At 19.7% G+C, this 14,325-nt stretch overlaps 3 protein-coding genes across 3 annotated transcripts; 1 reads left to right on the top strand and 2 right to left on the bottom strand.

The window, feature by feature from the left end:
• Positions 1-1,190: 1,190 nt before the first annotated feature.
• PmUG01_00022400 (STP1 protein) lies at positions 1,191-3,790 on the top strand (the record flags this gene model as incomplete). The annotated part of the gene is made up of 3 exons (XM_029006944.1): positions 1,191-1,211; positions 1,384-2,398; positions 2,676-3,790. 3 exons carry the CDS (start codon positions 1,191-1,193, stop codon positions 3,788-3,790), a joined length of 2,151 nt encoding a protein of 716 aa, XP_028859293.1.
• A 3,422-nt stretch (positions 3,791-7,212) lies between these two features.
• Positions 7,213-8,086, bottom strand: PmUG01_00022300 (fam-m protein; the record flags this gene model as incomplete). The annotated part of the gene is made up of 2 exons (XM_029006933.1): positions 7,213-7,872; positions 8,000-8,086. The coding sequence occupies 2 exons, from the start codon at positions 8,084-8,086 to the stop codon at positions 7,213-7,215; spliced, it is 747 nt and encodes a 248-aa protein (XP_028859292.1).
• A 3,757-nt stretch (positions 8,087-11,843) lies between these two features.
• PmUG01_00022200 (fam-l protein) lies at positions 11,844-12,549 on the bottom strand (the record flags this gene model as incomplete). Its single annotated transcript, XM_029006922.1, has 2 exons — positions 11,844-12,335; positions 12,463-12,549. The coding sequence occupies 2 exons, from the start codon at positions 12,547-12,549 to the stop codon at positions 11,844-11,846; spliced, it is 579 nt and encodes a 192-aa protein (XP_028859291.1).
• Positions 12,550-14,325: the final 1,776 nt, after the last annotated feature.

Here is a 14,325-nt window from a genome sequence, read left to right as displayed (position 1 = left end):
AATTAATTAAATATTTTTAATATTTATATTATAACATATATATTAATAATTACAGAAATATAATTATGATACTTCAGTATTTATTGTACTATTTAACATAATATATTATGTAATTTACCTGTGATTGTAATGTTATTATTTTTTAGTATAAGTATTTAATTTATTTTACCTATGTTTATGCTTATAGTATAATATTTTTGCTATAAGTACAACTAATAATTTTTCATATTTATAGTAAGTAGACAATTTTATATTCATTAATCCGTATACCTAGGCATATATTTTATTAAATAGAATTTGTTGCACGTTCAATTATATATACCCAGAAGTGTTGATAGCCACATACCGAAGAACATATAAATAAATATTAAATTATACCGTTTTAATAATTTATAATTCCATAATATACATTATAAATAATTAATTTTTAGGTAAATGATATGTATAAATATACTTATAATATTAAGTGATATTATATTTTATTTGTTTGTACTTTAGGTAACCATAGAGACAATTAAATATAATTTATATATTGTGGTACTCATTTATAGACGGTAAATAGTAAACATAAAATGTATTAACAAAAAATATATAGCACTAAAAATGATTAATACAAAAAATAAATATCAAAGTAATAAAATAAAAAAGAAATATTCTTTCAGTATTATAAATCTTTTGGTATATAGATTATATATTTTACAAAAAAAAAAAGAATAAAAAGAATTACTCACATTAATTCATTTATAATAGTATTTATATGTTCTTACTAATAAGAAAAAAAATAAAAGTTATATAGATATTAAAGATAACTGTACAGAATAAATTTTATATTACTTATAAACATTACTTATGTGCAATTTGTTATTTTCTGTATTTGGGTTTTTCTTTATATATGGTGCATGCCATTTATATGAAGATATATATGTTAATTTAATATCATATTATGATTATTATATATATTCAGTTATATTTATTTAACGTAAAAGTATATAACAGGCATACAAATAAATGTTAGGGCTTTTAATTATCTCGCATTGCCCATATAAATTTTTATGTAAATAATAATTTTATAATTCCTACCTATTAAGTTATCTTAATTTAAAATATCCCCATCGATCAATAAAAAGATGTATATTTTTATTTTACCTTCAGATTGTTACTTACAACTTGAGCATTAATTTTTATTCATTATGGAAAAATGTTTACCTAAGGTAATATTCATTGTTTTTTATTATTCTTAAATTTATTAATAAATTATTTATTTACAATAAAAAAAAGTGATAATAAAACAAAAATGAAAATTTATGCTTAAATGATTTTTTAAAATTCACTTTAATTAAGTATTCGGGTGTTCGAGGCTCAACTTATTTTAGATATATTAAGGATGGAATCTTCAACAAAATTGTAAATCATATAAAAGTTGATATTGATGACATAATTGCTAAGAATGATAAAAAAGTATTAAAGGATAAATGCTTATATTTGGCTAATTATCTAGTTAATAACAAGTCTCCACCATATTATTATTTACCAGAAAAAGCAACGTGGGAAAAGGCTCTAAAAGAATGGTTAAGTCCTCATTATAAGAAGCTAGATAAATTAGGAGGATGTCCTTTGATTATGAATCAAAATGATTTAGAAATTTTAGAATTAAAATATAAAGTAGATGATTTCTGTGAAAAACGAAAAAGCTATCTGGATGAATTAAGACAGTCACAGGGAAACCCTAAGTCTGATAGTAATTATTCAAGTAAATGTGACTCATATAATGAATGGATTGAAGAAAAGAAAGGTTATTTCACGACAAAAAAAAAACTCTTTGAAAATTGTTATGAAATAGATAAAACGCAAAAAGGTCGAAGAAAAACATGTAATATAATGGATCCCGAAACTTTTAACAAACTACCTAATTGCAGATCTACCGTTCAAAAAGAATCTGGACAACTTCCATCTCAAGAAAATAAAAATTTACCAGAAGTGACCAAAAAAGAAAGCGAAAGAGCGTCAATGCGCGAAGATCAAGAACAAAAACGCGCACCTGATATACTCGAAACTGAACCTCAACCTGAACCTCAATCACGATCCCAACATGAAGATCATAGTGCCCTTGAAAAAGGAATTGCCAAGGAATCTCAAATTATATCCCCAGTAACATCTTCATCTGAATCTTCATCTATTAAAACTAAAGATGATCATGAAGATCCTGGACAACATACACAATCAAAACTATCAGTATTTCCTAAAAGTCCAGTTTCTACAGAATCTCAAAAATCTCCTGTATCTATAACTTTGCCTACAAGTCTTGGCGTCTTAGAAACCTCAGCCGATTTTCAAATTATTCCTTCATCATCTGGAAGTTCAAATTTTCCACATAACTCTATTCCCTCTAAAATTTTAGGTAGTATTAATACTATTTAATTTTCTGTTTTTGAACTAACTACATTAAATATACATTTAAATTATAATTATAGGTCAGGCAGAAAATACAACTGTTCCGCACAAATCAACTATCTTAACAAGTCTTGTAATTATTATTGTACTTTCTCTTTTTATTAAAGCAAAACAAATATAGAAGATTAAAAATATGATAAACTTATAATAATTGTAATAAATAATATTGTGAATCTATTTTTTTATTTTTTTTTTTTTGTTTATATTGCAGTACGCTTTAATAGGGATATTTAAAAAAAAGAAAAACATAAAAAGAAAAAAAGTGAGATTTCTTAAAATACTTCTACCTTCTCTTTCTGACAAAAAAAACAAATATTTAACACATTATCATACAGAAAGCACATTATTTGATGAAGAACAAATTATAAAAAAATTAAAAATACATGAACATGTCATGATAAAAAATATAAACACGTTAAAACAAAAAAAGGACAGATTTAAAACCATTATAGAAGTACATATGGAAGTACTCGGAGAATCCAAAAATGAAGAATGGGAATACAAAAAACAAGAATTTTTACATATATGCATAGAACTGTTCGCACAAGCGGAATATAGCACATATCCCAATTTGACTAATGAGGAACTGATAATGGAAAATACTAAAAGCATTAATAATATTGAAAAACAAAAAATTCTATGCAATAAATGGGTAAGAGAACATAGAAATATTTCTGAAAAATTGAAAAAAACAGACTGGTTTAATAATTTGAAAAATGAATGGAAAGACGAAAAAGATTCTATAAAAAATAGTGTAGAATTAAAAATGAATTTTTCAAATGAAAATCAAAAATTTTCATTTTTAGAAAAAGAAAAAGATTTATGGAAAAAATGGATATCAAAAAAGCATAAGATTATAGAACAATATTTGCAACAAAAATGTTTTGAGGAAATGACACAAGAATTTCTCAATTTGTCAGATGAGTATGTAAATGAAGAAACTAAAAATAACATTTCACTATTAAATTCAGAAGAATTACAGAGTAAAGAATGCTATGAAGAATTATATAGTTATATAAAAAAAAAATTAATTGCAAAAATGTGCATACTAGTATTTATGATGGTATTAGAAGATTGCAAAACAGAAGATTTTATAAAAAATAAGGAATCGCATTTGGATAATTCCATAAATGATTGGAAAACAGATGCAAATTTAAAGAGAAAATCAGATGCTCCAAAACAAGTAATTGATGTTAATGACACTGCTTTAGAACATAGAAAAAATGGGCAAATTCGTGCTCAAACAGGGGAGAATAGTTTTAGACAGGAAATAGAAGAATGGATAAAAGAAGATGATTCAGGGGCGAATTCCATATATAATGATAACAGTGTAGAATAGTCCTATTAAATTGTGGCAAAATACATTCTATAAATTCACAATGCACACCAAAAACATATTAGAACGATATTTATATATAATCGGATGATGCTTATGAAATATATTTCATACGTTTTGTGAAATCTAAACGGGTAATTGATAAAAGTTTATTAATTAATGTGTATCATAGAAGGGAAAACTAGATGTGAAATGTAAAAATTTTAATGTAATTATTTTAGAAATATTCAAATTATATATACTTATTTTAATTTATGTAATAATAACTATTACAAAGTTATATTAATACCTAACACAATATATGTATGAAAACGCTAATAAATATATCTATATATAAATTAATATTAATATTTTCCAAAAATATTGAGGGAAAAATTAATATTTTGAAAAATAAAAAAAAGTAAAAATAGTAATTTTAAAATATATTTATGAAATCAAAAAAATAAAATTTAAATATGAATATATATGTAAATTAAAAGGTACTAAATTCATATGCTTCAACATTTTTTTAAAACAAAAAGGAAATGAAAGAACATATAATTATTTTGTAGAAATTTTAAAAAATATTATATATCTTTTATTTTTTCCCTTTCAGTTAAACTTAAAATTTTATTTATATTATGTTATGTTAATAAAAAATATTGACTTACTTTTCATTTACGCATTAATGATAATTTATGTATTTTGAGTTTCATCTTTTTTTTTTTTTTTTTTGATTTTTGTAATTACAGAATAATTTTTTTAATTTTTCATCTTAGTTAATAAGCTTATTGAATATTTTTCTTTTTCATATTATTTTTCAATTATAACTGTATATATATATTTAAATTTATAATGTAAATTAATATTAGTCTCATAGTGCGAAAGTATAAGATACATTTTGATATGTAATAATTTTTGGTTGTTCACATATACCATAAAAATACGTATATTATAAAATTCTATTTAATTCTTTCTATTAAGCAAATAATATTACAACCCCATTTTGTTTATTGTTTCTATAATGTAATTAATTCAGGAATAATATTAATAATTAAAATTAAAAAAAATATTTTTTTCTTATTTATTATAATTATCACGAGAGGGTAATAAAATCATAGACAAAATGCATATATTCATTCTTCTTAATATTATATCCTTATATTATATAAATAAGGTATATTATTATATATTATTAATATTTTATTTAGAAAATAATTATCTTTAATTAATAATATAAACATTATCAAAATTTCATGGTTAGTGAATAGAATCATTTGAATTTAGATATTATCACATTATATTACCATTAAAAAAACAGATGTGCTTTTATAGTATAGTATCATAACGTACAAAAGAAACTTTTCAATAAACATTCTTATGCTCTACCACATAAGATAAAGAGTATATACATATTTAATTAATATAAAGCATACATTACAAGCAAAATATATATTAGCGTTCTCTTTTATATTTTTTAAATGAAATTCCAATACGTTTTTTAATTTACCTATAATCTCTTAAAACTATTGCTAGTATATTAAATATATATTAAAATCTAATAATTATAAAAGAATATTATCAAGAATAAACCTATAAAAACAATTATAAATTGATGTAAATGTCATTATATTAATACCTAAATATATTCAAAAATATATTGTGCATATTTTCAAAATATCTATTTTATTTAAAGAAACATATTTTAAAAATGAAGAAAGACATATTAATATTATAAATAAAAAAATTTGATAAAAAGAGAAAATAATTATATTATTTATATTAAAAATAGTAATGTAATAAAAGAAGAAGTATCGAATATCCATAGCAGAATAATTATTTAAAAGTACTTATTTTAATAATTATATAATTATATTAACTTCTAAATTATTCGTGAAGACAATTCATTGAATAAATATACGAATAAGAAAAAATAACTTTTCTTTTTTGTTTCATATATTTTCAAATAAGAATATTTTGTTAGATTGAATGGAATATGGACAGGATACATTTTTTTATAATATAAAAAACTAATTTCATTATTTTCCTCTTTTACTACTATATTTTTCTGTTCTTGAAAATTATTATTGTGTTGATATACAAAAATGAATTATTAATTTATACATATTCTAAGAATTGATTAGTGTACAATGAGAATAATTAATATTTTTCTTCTTTATTATTAACCCGAATTTCATTTCATTTCAATCAAAATAATATAACTGTTACATTTTATTTGGCAAGTCTTATAAAACATAACTATATTACCTTAAGATTTTTTTGATATTAATAAAATGTATTTATAAGAATAATATTATTAGATATTCTACATTAAATATTAGAATATGAATTATGAATTATCATGAATTCTTAATAAACCTCTGCCAACATTTACTATATCACTTCCAATATAACATATTACTCTAAATATAATAATATATTAATTATATGGCACAGAATAGGGAAAAGGGATATAATTTCAACATATTACATATTGGTATCTATGTAAATTTAATTTATTAATATATTCTTTAAATATTAAAAAAAATAATAGAAATATATAGTACATTTATGAATATATGTATATTTCTGTATAAGATATATTTAAGAAAATTTGTCAAAACTATATTATTGTCACAACTAGTTACAATAATAAAATAATAAATAACTATAACTTTTCATGTAATTTTAATAGCCTAGAATATATATATTAGCAAACAACTATAAATAATCCATTATGAAAAATAATATTATTTCATTATATATTTATAATTCTCCAATTGTGCCATTAAAAAAAAAAATGAAGTTTGTTAAAAAAACTTAAGTTTTAAATATATTATATTATATATTTCTAATAAAACTTATTTTATATAATAAAAGTTATGATTTTTTTTTTGAGTAAAATATACATAATGTAGCATAATACATTCACTTCGTTTGATTATATACAAAAATAAACATTTTTATTTTCAACATAATATCAACGAAGTAACTTAGTCATCACGTCTACCTTTAATTATTTTAAAATTGAACAAGGTAAAAAATAGAGCATAAGTATTTTTCATTTAAAAGATCAATCGTAACATAGAATAATTAAAAGTATATTAATTTTTATATTATATATTAATTTTATTTCAATACATACACAGTTAATATCAATCTGCTTTTAATACACGAATATATATATTAAGCAATGATATTTATCTATTCTGAAACAATAATTTGTAGTACAAAATGAAAATCATTAAAACATTTAAATCTACAAAAAATATAAAAACTTAATTTATTAATCTTCGTACAAAAATGATACCTTATACACACGTGTATTTATAAAATTATATATATAATAAATAATACTACAAAGTATATAACAGTATAAATATTACATAGAATATATTCTGTTAATAATTAATTTATGCGAAAGTTCAAATTACTTATTTTTCATTTTACTCCATCATCAACTTAATTTTTTGATATTTTTCATTATTTCTTAAGATCTTATAAATAGCTATTATAATCAAGACTGCTAACATAATGAATGTTACTGCAAATAATAATATATGAGCATTTCCATTACTACCTAAACCGAGATTACTTTGAAGAAAATATAAAATACGTGTTCCTATGCCACTACCATCGGAAAAATCAAATGCACTAGATACCGGTAATCCTATTCCCAGTAGAAAAAAAACAAAAAATATAGCAAATCCAAATTTATAACTTCTAAATTTTATTTTTTTTAAAGATATATCACCAATTCTCTTCTTCTTTGCAAGAAAAGTATCAAAGTCCCTTTTTTTTACCCATTTCTTTTGAAAATGAAAATGTTTTCCATCAAACATTCCATTATTATAATCTATAACTTCTATATAGTATTGGGCCTTATTTAATAAATTTCTGCTTGATTGTTTGTTCTTTTCTTTTATCCACTTTTCATTATTAGATAAATCTCTTTGTTTATTTGTTTCATTATCCTCAAATCTTTTTTTAAAACCCACATTATTTGAATGATTATTCAGTTTATATTTTGCCAGTAATCGATAATTTCTTGTATCTAATTTTTTACTAAGATTACAGTTTTTATCGATAATTTTGTTAAACGTACTCTAAAATAAAAAATTACACATATTTGTTGTTTAAACGATACATAGTTCGCTCTAGAAATAATTATTAATAAAGATAAAACATTAAAAATATAAATAATGCAAATATCTTTAAATTATATTATCATACCAGCTCACTGTAAAAATCGTATATCCATGTTAAAAGTATAAATGTAGAAATCTTTATAAAAAGGAACAACATAATTTTTTGATTCATTATATAGATATTTAATATTTAAATGTATTCTAAAAGAAACAAATTGATAATAATGGAACATGCATCTAACACCAAAAGATTCTATATTTATGTAAAAATTTATATTTGCTATTCTTTCATAAATACATTACAAACTATGTATAGCTATAATTGATTTTATCACGTATACAATGTAAAATGACTTTAAAAACAAATTATATTATTTTTATCTTAACATTATTTAAATAAAAAAATAAATTTAATTAAAAAAAAATGATATAAATTTATTCACAAATGTTTAAACTATATAATTTACTTATTGTAGAGTACTAACTAAATAATAATTTTATTAATAAATTTAAGAATAAACTAAGAAATAAATATGTTATGCCTTCTTTATTCAAATATCGAGTTTATCCACTATCCACAATGTAGAGAATATATATATAATATATCCCTCTGTATACTAAAATAATTATTGCAAATTTTAAGGATGTAATCCTATGTATTATTCTAATTTTGTAAACATTAATTTTTAGAAAAAAATGTTTTTTTAAATCAAATATTATATATATAATAATAAATAACATTAAATGAAAGAAACCATATATCGTATTACCTTGATTATAACATATGTATTAGTTCCATTTTAAGTTTAATATTCTACTGGATATAAGGTTTTTAAAATAAAGAACAATTTATACACTGCCTAATATTTTAAAAAATACGTACTCTAAAAGCAAATACGAACTAATTTTTTATTTTTGTACAATAACTTTATAAAATTACTATATTTAATTAAGATTAATATGTATAATTATTTCTAAATTAAAAATATTTATGTTAATCTATTTAATTTTATAATTTTGTTTTAATTATACATATAATTAGAGGAAATAGTAATACAGTAAAAAAAAAAAAAATTCTTAAATATAAAATTGTTACAACAATGTTATTTGCGTAAACATTAGTTTAATGATACTTATATTGATATAAATTTATAAATATATGTAATTTATATAATGTATAATATTGACACTACAAATAAGAATGAATAACATTGTATATTACTTAAATGTATGAATTAGTAGTTTTTATATTATTATTTTTTTAAGGATAGTGCTATTTTTTTTTATTACTTTGGAAATACATAAAGTCAAGAACAAATTTTAAATGTTTAGTATAATAAATTGACATATGTGTATGAACAATATATACTGCACGAAAAATATATTTAGAAGTAAAATTATATTATAACTGAATATTTATATTCCTTATGAATTGTAACCTGAACAATGATAATTATGAAAACCAGGCAAACGCGGAGAATTATTTTAATCACCTGAAATATAACATTTTGTTATTGTTCTCTTCAATAAATATTATTTATCCAAGTAAATAATTAAATAATAAAAAAAATTTAAAACATTACAAATAATATTAGTATGGTATTTTTATAGTTTTTCATTATTTATACACTTGTCACGACATTTATTAAAACTCCTGTTTATGTACCAACATCTACTACGATGATTCCTCGTTTAACGTTTATTCTTATAGCTAATACTTTTATATTAAATATAAGGCACCAAAATTTTAAAATGTAAAATAATACATATATATAATATAAAATTAATTAGTAAAAACTAGAAAGCTTCAACATATACACTCTCATAACAATTAATTATAAATAGTTATTTTTTGTTTTAATTAAATGTATAGTTTAAAAATATATTTTTAACCTTTTTTTTTAAATATTCCAGTTTTTTCTAAATTAAGAAATAGTAAAGAAATATATAAATTTTCTTAAAAAATATTTATTTTTCTACTTCTTTAATATGTATAACATAGGTGAATTGTTATCTTATATATATATTCTTATTAACGTCGTAACATTATTACATTTATCTATAGATACAGAATTATTTTCTGCAAGCCTAAATTTTAAATATTTTATTTATATTAATATATTGTATTTTTACTTGATAATGTTTTCTATTATATAGGAATTTAGAATAATTCAATTTTTTTCCTTCATTATTATAGTATAAAATTAATTAGCATACTTTTACATTTATAACGGAAATTTTTCTGTATTTTTTTTATTTTTTAACACTTAAAAATTCCTCCTTATACTTAATATAAAATTATTACACAAAAAATTTATACAAAAAAATGCAGAAATATTTTTAATAGATATAATTAAAACCCAAGTCATCAAAAAGAACAAAGTAATATATTTATGAATTGTTTATAGATAAATAATTTTTTTTTAATTTCATTTCATTTAAAAAAGAAATATTATTGATATAAATTAATTAGCAATTTTCAATATAAACTACATACATTTTTATATATCTTCAAAATAATATTAACTATTTACATAACATATTAATATACATATAAAATTAGGAAGTATACAAAATAAAAATAATTTCACGTTACTATATAAATGTAGAAAAATTATATATTTTTTTATTACCTTTAAAGATAATTTATATTTTTACTTATATAAAAATATACTTAATATTTTACCATTATGAAAGAAATTGTATTTATGCATATTATACATTAAGAATTCATTACTTTTAACTCATTAATTTAATCTTTTAATAACATAAAAGACTAAAAATATATATAGTATATTTGTTTATATGTATTCTATATAGCGTATATACAATTAATTTTTCCCATACTGAATTAACACCACAGTTCAAAAAAATACAAAAATTATAAAACAGAGTAACTATCCACTTAATTGTAAATATTTAGAATTGCTAAAATATTGAACTATTATAAGTACCCTAAAATTAATAAAGATATTTTATTATATATTTTTATTTTATTTTTTATATCATGCAAAAAAAAATTATAAATACTTTGAAAAGCGCTTTACAATAAAATTGCTTTATAATATATATCACAAAAAACGTATTTTATATAATAAATTTTATGTTTGCTTTTATGTAATATATATATTTATTTGTTCCATGTCACTTAAAATAAAACAAGATACATATATTTTTAATTTAATTCTTATCAAACGTTTTCCAAAATAAGTAAACAAATATTTATTTTAGACTAGTAAAAGATAGAATAATATGAAGAATTATTATTTATAGTTAAAATATAAATTTACACAAGACATATAACATAATAAATAAATTGTCCTAATATTAATTAATTACAACAAAGAAGCACATATATTCCATAGGAATATATGGAAATACACAAGCGTATATATTAAGTCAAAAATAATCAATTAAGCTTAAGCAATAAATACAAATTGAAAAACATTAAAACATTAAAATTAACAAAAAAATAAGAGAAATTCTTTTTACTAATGTGTATTAATGAGACCATTTACATGTACAACCTTTTATAAGATATATGCAATTATGAAAATACATATCACATGTGCCATTCAAGATAATGCACATATTAGCTCATATTGAAGTTTTCATTGCAGAAAAAAAAAAATACTTTTTATAATTCATTTTATCTTTTTGTAAACTTAATTTTTTCATATTTTTTAACCTTCTTATGGTAATAAACAACCCCTAAAATAAGTATGATACCTAATATAATAAAAGGTACAAAATATATAAAAAATCCACAAAAACCCTCTGAAACCATATATCCATCTATACAGCGTTTACTTGGGATTAGTTGATTTACTAATCGCTTTTTGACTTATAAATAACCATTTAAAAGGGGAATACCACAACTTTAAAGTTAAATTTTTGATCCATCCGAATCCTGAGTAATTTTAATTAATCTAAAAAAACGAACAAACATCCCATATCCACAAAAAAAATCTAACACAAATGATATTGATAAGACCAAAAAATAGGAATATAGGTAAAGCAAATCGCAATCCGAATTTTTTATATATTATTTTTTTATAAGTATTATCACTTATTGTTCTGTTGTTTTTAAGAAAATCTACATAATCAAGTTCTTTGAATATTTTTTTTTCCATATAAGAATACTGTTTAGTTTCAAATATACAAGATTTATTTTTTATATTTTTTTTATGGCCTCTTACATTTATTTGGAAACTTCCATTTGACTGTTTCTTTTCTCTTGGGAGCAATTTTTCACTATTAGATATATTTTTTTTATCGTTTACTCTATTTGGCATTTCTTCCTCTAAACATACAATAATTGAATCCTTATCCTGCTTATATTTCGCCAGTAAACGATAGTTTCTTGCATATATTTTTCTATGCTGATTGTAGCACTCAACCAAATATTTGTTTTGCTTACTCTGAAAAAGCAAAAAAAAATTTATCATTTAATCAAATGAATAAATTCTCACTAAGATAAAATCTTGAAAAAAATAAAACTCGAAAAATATAAATAATATATACATATTTAAATAAAACTATCATAACCATATAAGTGTAAAAATGACATATCCAACTTATAAACACAAAAGCATAAATTTTAATAAATAACAGTGTCTTAATTTTTCGTTCCATAATGTAAATCGTTAATGCGGTAATATACAGATCAAGGATATAATTAAAAATAATATAATATTCCTTTAATTAAAAAAATGCTATTATCATTTATTTAATTAGTTTTTCATTATTTCTTCTTAAAATTATATTAAAAATATGTAACTACAATTTCTTTTTCTACAGAGATAGAAAAAATAATTTCAAACATAAACTCTAAAGATTTTATCACAATAATATTTATAAAAAAATAGATTTAATTAAAAAATATAAACTGAGTGCATTAATAAATATTCAAGATACATAATTTATTTAAAATAGTAAATAATTTTTGTATTAATTCTTTTCAAAATAAAATAAAAAAGCAGATATATGATTTCATAATATTTTGAATATGGTGTATATATAGAATATAGATAGTAGAGAATATAGATAATATATTGTTCTAACTCCTAGTAGAAGTATTACAGATTCCAGCGATGTTTTCCTATTAATAATTCTAAATTTTTTAAAATTATATTCTAGAAAATATAATTATTTGTAAAAAAATTTTAATTATTATAACAATAAAATAAAGATAATTATAAAGAAAACTACACTTTTATAACTTTGCATTTTATTTGTAAATTTTAAACTGGTAACTAGATAAACATATGAGTAATATTTGATCTTTAATACAAGTAAGAAATCAAATTTACAGCGAATCACCTAATATGCCGTAAAAGTATAAATTTCGAAGATATATAAAGACTGATTTTTCATACTCCCCAAATTATTTTTGGTGGATATAGCTCTTAATTGGATGAAAATTAAATTATTATTTGTTAAATGAAACGTTCGTAGTTTTATGTACGTATTTGTTCTTTTTAAGTTAATATATTTATTTAGAAAAAGTATAATAAACATATAATGTATAAATATATCATCTGCACGAACACATAAATAATCGTATTAGAAAAACGTAGTTTTTTAATTATATGAATTGTAAAAATGAATATAGTTTTTTTTTATCATTATATTTATAGTATATATTTAAGCAATTTTTATAAAAAAGAATTAAATCTAACAATTACATAAGATAAAATATAAATTTCGAAATGTTATTTAAGCTACTAATATAATTATAAAGATTTAGGAATTCTAAAATTGCTAATACTCTATTAATAATTCAATTTTTAAAGGAGAATATCATTATATTTTACTTATAATTTCATATTTGAACTATAAAAAATAAATAAAAAATCTATCAAAGTATTCTTCAAATAATCTATTAAAAACTCATGTTTCATAATAATTTTTTTAAAAACTAAAATTGTTATAATTACTTTTAAGTAAAAAATATATGTAATAGCAAAAAAACCAACTGTTTTGTTTTTATTAAATGGAGAACAACGTAAATATTAGAAGTAATATATAATTAACTTTTAAAAGAAATCATTTATATGATCACATGTAGCCATTAAAAAAAATAATAATTGTTAAAAAATATAAATTATCTCATTAGATTAGTAAAGTTGCATTAATTGTGATTTTATATATTAAATTAAACAATCCTTTTTTATAGTAAAAATCTATGAGAAACATTTACGAGTATAATATTTGTGTAGAAAGCACATACTTTTTAGTGAATATATATCAATACTAATATCACATTTATTTGAATCATGAAGAATATATTATATATATATGTAATATCAAAAAACTAAATTTTTTTAAAATAAATTACAATACTAAATCAAATATATAATATAGTAGCTGTTAAAAATATTTAGTATATGATTTTTCCTTTAAAATATC

This window comes from Plasmodium malariae, assembly GCF_900090045.1.
Source record: "Plasmodium malariae genome assembly, contig: PmUG01_00_8, whole genome shotgun sequence".
NCBI lineage: Eukaryota > Apicomplexa > Aconoidasida > Haemosporida > Plasmodiidae > Plasmodium > Plasmodium malariae.
The sequence above is the reverse complement of the archived record's forward strand: the minus strand, read 5'-3'. Positions and strand labels throughout refer to the sequence as shown.